This window comes from Oncorhynchus mykiss, chromosome 24 (assembly GCF_013265735.2).
Source record: "Oncorhynchus mykiss isolate Arlee chromosome 24, USDA_OmykA_1.1, whole genome shotgun sequence".
Lineage (NCBI taxonomy): Eukaryota > Metazoa > Chordata > Actinopteri > Salmoniformes > Salmonidae > Oncorhynchus > Oncorhynchus mykiss.
Window position 1 is genome coordinate 14,597,742 of NC_048588.1, and position 9,851 is coordinate 14,607,592.

General features: G+C 43.3%; 1 protein-coding gene across 2 annotated transcripts; it reads left to right on the top strand.

The window, feature by feature from the left end:
* The first annotated feature begins 2 nt into the window (after window positions 1–2).
* On the top strand, window positions 3–9,765 carry LOC110503817 (cullin-5). Of its 2 annotated transcripts, none has more exons than XM_021582362.2 (19): window positions 3–145; window positions 1,068–1,177; window positions 1,263–1,362; window positions 1,572–1,748; window positions 1,890–2,031; window positions 2,141–2,286; window positions 2,404–2,484; window positions 2,593–2,686; window positions 2,787–2,917; window positions 3,193–3,300; window positions 3,551–3,615; window positions 3,957–4,089; window positions 4,335–4,466; window positions 4,565–4,688; window positions 4,882–5,057; window positions 5,210–5,371; window positions 5,513–5,631; window positions 6,105–6,228; window positions 6,439–9,765. In XM_021582362.2, exons 1-19 carry the CDS (start codon window positions 122–124, stop codon window positions 6,631–6,633), a joined length of 2,343 nt encoding a protein of 780 aa, XP_021438037.1. In that variant the 5' UTR covers window positions 3–121; the 3' UTR covers window positions 6,634–9,765. The 2 variants fall into 2 exon arrangements, with proteins under 2 accessions (XP_021438037.1, XP_036817895.1); XM_036962000.1 differs by lacking the exon at window positions 3–145 and adding an exon at window positions 905–943.
* The last annotated feature ends 86 nt before the right edge of the window (window positions 9,766–9,851 follow it).

Here is a 9,851-nt window from a genome sequence, read left to right on the forward strand (position 1 = left end):
GCCAAATATCTAGCCCTTTTTATCTACATTTTTATTGCGCTAAATAGGAAGCTCCATGACCTAATCCCCTCCAACCACACACTCGCGAGATTGCGCGAGGAGGGCACAAGTTGGAGGAAACATGGCGACGTCGAATTTGTTAAAGGTAAGAGCCTCTCATGTCAGCATTTTACCCGGATTTGAAGATTTAATTATGCGCCCGATGCCCATAGTCTGGATGTAAATAAGTTAATGAAGGAGTTTTTTTTTTAAACGACAACGGACACTGTTTGTCAGCTTTTATTTTTCAACTGAAGGAAACAGATATGTATTTCTTGCTAGTTAGCTAGCAAGGGATGCTAAGACTAGCTAGCCAGCCATCTGGCTAACGTGCAATTGAGTTGTCACCGGCATAACATTTCGTATTTTAAATTGACAGTTCATCAGTAATATCATACACAGTTCATTGTAGTAACTGTCCACGTCAAACTGTAAGAGAATATGCAGCAGGCTTGTCCAGGTGGTGGAACAATCAGCTGAATTGGCAAGCTAACATTAGTTCCGTTTGACAGCTCTCCAGCACAATAACGTTAGTGTTACTAGTTAGCTAACTAACTACATATTACAGTCTTGACTGTTACAGATTTATCAGAGTTGGGTGCAACTACACTGTTGACAATGTAGTCTGTAGCTAATGTTTTAGTTGAAGCAGGTTTTATTTTAGCGAACTGGATCATTGTAACGTTATGTTTTAAAATAATAGAATGATAAAAATTACTATTAAACATGCGTTCATTCTGAACAGCGTCAGGCAGTAGCAAGTTACTGAGTAATGGGTTAGTAAGTATGAACTGTGTTCGTTCTCTGGCGCTATCCAAAATGAATGGTTTTAGGTACTGGGTAGTGTGGTGGAGAATAGTGAGTACATGGTCATATTCATATGGCACGAGACAGAAGCAAACAGGTGTGTCTACTTGAAATTGTCCAAAAATAAACACTTGTTTTCATTTTCTGTTGCAAAACATTTTCGACAGTGTGCACTAATGAATACGACCCTGAGTAGTAACAGTAGTATCATCTCTCTTCAGAATAAAGGCTCCTTGCAGTTTGAGGACAAGTGGGACCTGATGAGGCCCATCGTTCTCAAGCTACTGAGACAGGAGGCTGTCACCAAGCAGCAGTGGTTTGACCTCTTCTCGTAAGACACACACACTGCATCACACCACACCAAACTGCAAAGCAGACACACACAAAAACCCTATGCTTATTATTGTGTGTTGCAGAGACGTCCATGCTGTGTGTCTGTGGGATGATAAGGGCCCAGCTAAGATCCACCAGGCGCTCAAAGAAGACATCCTAGACTTCATCAAACAAGCTCAGAATGTAAGTGGGAATGTGGGTTACAGGGGAAGGATTTTGGTAAGGGGTGAAATCACATTTGAGTTTGGAATGTGCTGTTCACACACACATGCATGCGTACACACACACACCCCCCTTTCCAGTACAGTGATGACAGTTGCAGGCAAGAGGCTACCCTTAAACTCCTGACCTCTACCTATGCAACATACCTCTGACCTGTGTTTCCATGGCAGCGTGTGTTGAGTCATCAGGATGACACAGCGTTACTGAAGGCCTACATTGTGGAGTGGCGAAAGTTCTTCACACAGTGTGACATCCTGCCCAAACCGTTCTGTCAGCTGGAGATTACACTGATGGGGAAGCAGGGCAGCAACAAGAAGTCTAACGTTGAGGACAGCATTGTACGCAAGGTGATGAGAGTGGGGAGAGGAGGAAGAGAGAGGGGAGAGATGGACAATGCTCTTCTTTTTGATAGCATGTGTCAATTGTCTCATCCTGCTTACTTACACTCTCTCTTTTCCTCTCTCTATACCCATCGGCTTCTCTTCTAGTTGATGTTGGACACATGGAACGAGTCGATCTTCTCCAACATAAAAAGCCGTCTTCAGGACAGTGCTATGAAGCTGGTTCACGCTGAGAGGCTGGGAGAGGCTTTTGACTCCCAGCTGGTTATAGGAGTACGAGAATCATACGGTAGGACATATACACACTGAGTGGCAAACCATCCACATATTTTATATGGCAAGTTTTTGTGAAGTATGGTATGTTGACTGTGTGTGTGTGTGTGTGTGTGTGTGTGTAGTCAACCTGTGCTCTAACCCTGAAGACAAGCTCCAGATCTACAGAGATAACTTTGAGAAGGCCTACCTGGACTCAACTGAGAGGTTTTACAGAACACAGGCCCCATCATACCTACAGCAGAATGGAGTCCAGAACTACATGAAATATGTAAGGACTGCTCTCTCTCTCTCTGTGTGTGTTGGAGAGAGTACGTGTCCGTATGTTGTTGTTGTGACCATTTCTTAGTGGGTGTGTATACATTCACTGATCGTGTGTGTCTTGCAGGCAGACACAAAGCTAAGGGAAGAGGAGAAGAGGGCAGTTCGATACCTCGAGACTCGTCGTGAATGTAACTCTGTCCAAGCAGTGAGTAGACAGACTGTTTACCCATGAGTCTGTATAGACTGGTTTAAACTTATATTCACAGTCAACAGATGAGGTAGATCAATGTCAGTCTCTAATGTCTCTTTCCAGCTGATGGAATGTTGTGTGAACGCTCTGGTGACGTCATTTAAAGAAACCATCCTGGCCGAATGTCCCGGCATGATCAAACGCAACGAGACAGACAGTGAGTAACACGTTACAGTACTACTTTTACCCACCAGCCTTGGGACCGGTTGTAGAGGAGGGGCCTTCTTTGTGTGACGTTAATGTCCTTCACCCTGCAGAGCTCCACCTGATGTTTTCCCTGATGGATAAGGTTCCTAGTGGGATAGAGCCCATGCTGAAAGATCTGGAGGATCACATCATGAACGCTGGGCTGGCTGATATGGTGGCTGCTGCAGAGACTATCACTTCTGTATGTACACACATACACAGATCTGTCTTACTATACTTGTGAGGACTTTTTGCAGACCAACAATTGATTCCCATTCAAAATCCTATTTTCCTTAACCCTAATTCTAATCCTAACCCTAACTGATATGCCTAAAATGTCCTCACTTCTCTGAATTTGAGTTGGTTACTATTCTTGTGAGGATTTCTGGTACTAGTAAAATATAGTATAGTAAAACATGTACGCTCAAAATCAGCTAGTATATCTGTATGTTTTTCTTCTTATTCCTGTGTGTGTAGGACTCTGAGAAGTACGTGGAGCAGCTGCTGATGTTGTTTAACCGTTTCAGTAAACTGGCGAAGGAGGCTTTTCAGGACGACCCTCGATTCCTCACTGCCAGAGACAAGGTAACACACACACACACACACACACAGTGAGAGAAAAGGGGGTGAAGGGAGAAGACTGAATGGAGGAGCAGAGAGAAAGGGGGGATGGGGAGGAGAAGGGATGGACGGAGGAGAAAAAAAGGGAGATGAGAGATGCAGCGAGAGAAAAGGGGGTGAATGGAGCAGCTGTAGAGAAAAGGGGGGTGGGGGTGGGCGGAGGAGGAGAAAAAGAGGAGAGCGGGAGGTTTGACAGTTCTGTGTTTCTCTCCAGGCCTACAAAGCTGTAGTGAACGATGCCACCATCTTTAAACTGGAGCTGCCCCTCAAACAGAAAGGGTAAGACAAACCTGGGTTTTATGTTTATATTTATTCCTTGGTTATGGGTTAGTATGGCTGCTGGTCCACCCATCATGGGAACTTTAGCTGCATCCTGATTCTTTACCCTTTTCTTTAGGGTGCATTTTCACACTCCCCATCATGGATTTAAAAGCATATGATTTGTGTAACAATTGGCTGGAGGTAGTTTCCATTATTGTCAAATTCACGCAAGAAAGTGTGCACGTGTAGACTTCGGAGAAAGGGTGAAGAATCGGGATGCATCCATAGACTTGAATGTAGATGCCTGTTTTAGTAATTCGATTTCTATGTGTACTATTCATATGTGTGTCTCTCTACAGGGTAGGTCTGAAAACCCAGCCAGAGTCGAAGTGTCCAGAGCTGCTAGCTAACTACTGTGACATGCTGCTGAGGAAAACCACCCTGAGCAAGAAACTCACCTCAGAGGAGATAGAACTCAAACTCAAAGAAGTGGTGAAGACTCTACCCTAGTACTGTAGAATGAGCCCCCATTCTCAAACACTTAGTCATGGATTTTAAAGCATTGGATTGGTGTAAACATTGGCTGTTGTAAAATCCATGACGAGAAGGGTGTAGAATTAGGATGCAGCCGTAGTCTTCTATCCTGTTCATCCCGAACTCTTCTAGCTGTTGGTGTTGAATTATGTTCAGAATAAGGATGTGTTTTCTCTCTCTCCCTCCCTCCCCTCTCTCTCTAGTTGCTGGTTTTGAAGTATGTTCAGAATAAGGATGTGTTTATGAGGTACCATAAAGCCCACCTGACCAGAAGACTGATCCTGGACATCTCAGCTGACAGTGAGATAGAAGAGAACATGGTGGAGTGGCTCAGGGTAAAAACACACACACACACTCTTTTTCTCTCTCTCTCTCTCTCTCTATACCCCCTTTTGATTGTGTTTTTTTCCCCCTGGGTCGTGTGTGTTTGTAGGAGGTGGGGATGCCTGCAGACTATGTGAATAAGCTGGCCAGGATGTTCCAGGACATTAAAGTATCGGACGATCTCAACCAGGTCTTCAAGGAAATGCACAAACACAACAAGCTGGCTCTACCAGGTAACGCACACTTGCTCTACGAGGTAACAAACACACAGACCTATGGCTTGAGCTTGTGTGATTATTAACCACGGCCTCCATACTCTTCCTGCTGGTGTACCATAGTAATGCACTAATACTCTCTGTCTCTCTGTTTCTCTCTCTCCTTCCTCTCTCTGTCTCCCCCCCCTTCTCTCTGTCTGTCTCTCTCTAGCTGACAGTGTGAATATAAAGATCCTGAATGCGGGGGCGTGGTCGAGGAGCAGTGAGAAGGTGTTTGTATCTCTGCCTACTGAGCTGGAGGATCTGATCCCAGAGGTAGAAGACTTCTACAAGAGGAACCACAGCGGGAGGAAATTACACTGGCACCACCTCATGTCCAATGGCATTGTGAGTGGGAAATACAGACAAATGCACACACACTCAGAAATATAACCCGTGGGAAAACTACTATCACCTCATGTCCAACGGAATAGTAATCTCCCTCCTCTCCCTGTGTGTGTGTGGGGGGTGTATGCCTGTGTGCGTGCATGTATGTTTAGATCACCTTCAAGAATGAAATGGGTCATTATGACCTTGAGGTCACAACCTTTCAGCTGGCTGTCCTATTCGCCTGGAACCAGCGGCCGCGGGAGCGAATCAGCTTTGAGAACCTTAAATTGGCTACCGAGCTGCCTGATGCTGAGCTACGACGCACACTCTGGGTAACACACACACACTCTCTGGGGTTGAAAAATGAAAGCACACATGCCAATATAAACGCAGTTCATACACAAAGAAGAGCCTGAGAGAACAAACAAATGACCTCTTTCTTTCCCTCTCTGCTGTCTCTTCTCTGTCTCTAGTCTCTGGTAGCGTTCCCTAAGCTGAAAAGACAGGTTTTGTCCTATGAGCCTTCAGTCTCCTCCCCTAAAGACTTCACTGACAGCACCCTGTTCTTCATCAACCAGGACTTTTCTCTCATGTACGTAGCGACAACACTAACTTTGAACCCACAAAAATGTGTTAGCCCCCAGAGCTAAATAAAGGCATTGAATGTACTTAGCATTACAACATTCTGGTAACTTGCCACAAATTCCCACGTTTTCAAAAAATTACTTATTGAAGCATTCTAGATTTTCCTGCTTTTTCCAACCTGATTCCAGGAATCTCTGGAATTTCTGGAAAACCTGGGATTTTGGGAAAGATGGGAGAGTTTTTCTACCTTAATTGCACCTCACTGCAACCGCTGTTGGTTTACCATGTTGATTCATGTTCTATTTAGTTAATGTAACTAACTGTATGTATTCTAACTCATCATTCATTTTGGAGACGTTTGAATGTTGATGAAAGCTATATTGTCATGGTTTCCTACTGAAGACCTGGATGGACTGTTGCGGAGCAGTTTCAGGTGTGATTTCTGATGGGATATTGAGTTCTTTAGTCTCTGTTTCTTAGTAAAAACTCCAAGGTCCAGAAAAGAGGCAAGATTAATCTGATTGGTCGATTGCAGCTGACCACGGAGCGAATGAGAGAGGAGGAGAACGAGGGCATTGTCCAGCTGAGAATATTAAGAACCCAGGTAATGTTACAAGTTTAAAGGTACAACTTGAGGAACCTGTAGTTTCAGCACTCCCCCCCCCCCCCCCTCCCAAAGACTTAAATGGCGCACTACTACCTTCCACCCTGCAAGCCTAGAGTGAAAATCATAACCACACCAGTTGAATGTGTAGTGCAACATTGAGTAAAGATATAATGCTGTACGTTGTTTGACCCACCCACCTCTCTCCAGGAGGCCATCATCCAGATTATGAAGATGAGGAAGAGGATCAGTAACGCCCAGCTACAGACAGAGCTGGTAGAGATCCTTAAGAACATGTTCCTGCCCCAGAAGAAGATGATCAAGGAACAGATCGAGTGGCTCATCGAACACAAATACATCAAACGGGACGAGACTGACATCAACACCTTTATCTACATGGCATAGAACCCACTTGACCTGGACTGGAACGACCTACCTACCTACTGCTTGACCTGGCTGGATCCTCACTGCTGCAGGAGGAAGAGGAAACACAGAAAGAGGAGGGAGGGAGCAGTGGTTGTTTCAGAAGACAGTCTCTCTGCGGGGGGAGGGGCAGGCCAGTTAGTTGTATGAGATAGATGGTGTAGTCTTCAGACTGTGGCGCCACCCGGGGGCCAGGAGGAGGAGGACAGTGGGGCTGACTGACAGTCTCAGTATCACAGTAGAGACATTATTAAATAAACAAACTCTCCCTGCCTTACCCTCCTTACGCAGTCCGCACAGAGACAGACAGACAGGAGGACTAATGGACTAGTAGTCTATCATTATGGAGTGGACATTGAGAGGAGTGTATTTTGCCAAATGTACTGTGTGTGTGTGTGTGTGTGTGTGTCTGCACCTTGACAGCTTGCTGCTCCTTAGAAGTCTTGCAATCATCTGAGGTCCCGTCACACGTGTGTGTGTGTGTCACTTTTCCCTCCAGCTCCACCCCCCCCCCCCAACTGCCACATCCCTCAGAGGTCATGGCTCCTCACGTATCAGCCAGTCGCAGGGTGAGAACAAACGAGACCATCACTTTTCTGTTTCCTACCTTGTAGGTCAGTGTGTCTGAATGGTTTTATATATCACTTTCATTTTTGTGAACATTTGTGTGTTGTTGTGTGTATCGTTTGTAAATGCTGCACAGCGTCGTCCGATCGATTGAAGTCACAAAGCTCTCTAGCGAACTTTGAGTCTCCTGTACCTCTCCTCTTCTTTCTCCCCCATCCATAGCCAGTGCATGATATGACAGGTGTATTGTTGTCAGACCAGAGTAGGTGTCATGACTGTTCATGACCCAGGTTTCTTCCCAAATGCCACCATATTCCCTAGGTACTGTATTAGGGTGGCAGGTAGCCTAGTGGATAACAAGCTGGGCCAGTAACCAAAAGGTTGCTGGATCAAATCCCCGAGCTGACAAGGTAAAAAACTGTCGTTCTGCCCCTGAACAAGGCACTGTTAACCCTAGGCCGTCATTGTAAATAAGAATTTGTTCTTAACTGACTTGCCTAGTTAAATAAAGGTTACATTTAAAAAATATAAATTAATACTTTTGGGGGCAAAAAGTAGTTTTACATTTCCTATAAAGGGAAAAGTAATTTGTTTCCTATATAGGAAAAAGTAGTTTATATTCTCCTTTTATATATAGAATAGTAGAATCCCTCCAGTGCAATATCTAGAGAGCCCCAACTGCTGGAGCACTTCCTGTGGTGAGAGGTCATGTTGCTAAAGCAATGGCATTGCAGTGTTGCTATTAATGTACCCTACCCACCACCTTTTACAGAAGATTGTGTGTTGCAGTATATGAGTGGGGTGAGGATGGAAGAACTAGAAAAGTGTTGGGGCCGTGTGTTGTTGACTTGTTTATTTATTTAATTTGTATCAATGGGGTTTGTTTGTATGAGATTGTATGCGAGTGTTTGATAAATAGGTCCGGTCTGTAGCGGGATACTAGGTGTACATAGCCACTTATTAATGTTACATGATGAAATGTATGAGATGACTTAATAACATTATCCCTCTTTGACTCTTTTTTTGTTTGAGTTTTACTATTGGCATTGGGATAATGTTGTAGTGTGGGAAATTAAATTGTGCCCCCTATTCCCTATATAGTGCACTAGTTTTGTAGGGAATATGGTGCTATTTGGGATGCGGGCTAGGTAGCAATTTCCTCTTTTCTCTCACTGAATTGAATGCAACCACATTGGAATCAATTTAGACACCTCAAGACAAAGTGATTGTCAGATGAGGGGAAACATTACTTGGGATTTAGCAGTTCTGAATTGTTTGGGCATGATGCCATGGCTTTACTTCATCCTACCATGTTTCATTCATACACACTACATATCTACCCAGTACTGTATAGTCCACTGTTCTACAGTGGAGGACACCTATGAGAAACACATGTACACACATAATGATTATTGCCAAATAGTTAATTGTTTATTCTATCAGGTGATGTAATGTGTGGATAACTCTTCTACTACCTGTAATCTGTTGGCAATAAGAGGCTCTCCACATGAGCTAGTTACATTTCTCAACAGACTGACTAGTTCAACTTTTGAACAGTTACTCTGAAGGATATCAGCGCTTTGTGAATAAAAAGTGTGTGTTAATATCATAATTGACAGTTTATGCATTTATATCGTCCACTGAATGACATTGTGTCCAGCAGGTAGACTGGTTTTAGTACCATTTTTGTTTTTCATGTCTTCCTTCCCTGGTATCTGACGTTAATGGTTATGCATCACTGCTGTAGTTGTTGCATCAAAACAACCTGGAGAAGAAGAGTGTGTCTCAATTGCCACCCTATTTCCTATTTAGTGTACCACTGTTTGACCAGGGCCAATATGGCTCTGGTCAAAAGTACTGCACTATATAAGGTGTCATTTGGAACGTTGGCAAAGTGTTATTACATTTTAGTAATTTAGCAGACACTCTTATCCAGAGTGACTTACAATTAGTGCATTCTTCTTAAGATATGTTATCAGAGTAATGTAATGTACTTAATGTAACTCATTCTGATACACTTAGCGCTTCTCTGGATTTTAGCCATGTTCAACAATGTTTTAAGATGACAATTTGTGCCACTTTATGAGTAACAACAAATGAACAGTATTAAACTAGGACATAAACTCAACTTTTGTTGTAATAATTCATGTTTTTCTCTCTGCACAGAAATGTCAGGTAGAGCAGGTCTTATTGTGTCAAGAGACTAGACTGACATCTTGCTTCAGTTTTAAGTGTGGTTGTGATGATGGTAGATGCATGTCTTATGATTACCCATCTATCTCTTCCTCTCCTTCCCTACTTGCATATCTGGAGCCTTGAGTAAAAACTAGGTTTTATTGATCATAACATTACCAGATGAATGTGTGTCCCTACTTTGAGAAAAAAAAATATATAATGCTGTACATTGTTTGAATGGGAGTATTCTGGCTTTTGGGCTCAACTTCTTTGATATGCTGCATTATTATTTTTTTGTTTTGTTCATGACTCTGCTTTTTAAAAATATAATTTATTTCCTGGCTAATAAAAACTGTACTGTAAAGAGAGTCATCTCCGCTGTTCTTGGTTCCCTTTGTCTTCTGATGATTTCTATAGACAGATGAACATGTGCTTCTTCCTGTCAGTGTACTTTGATA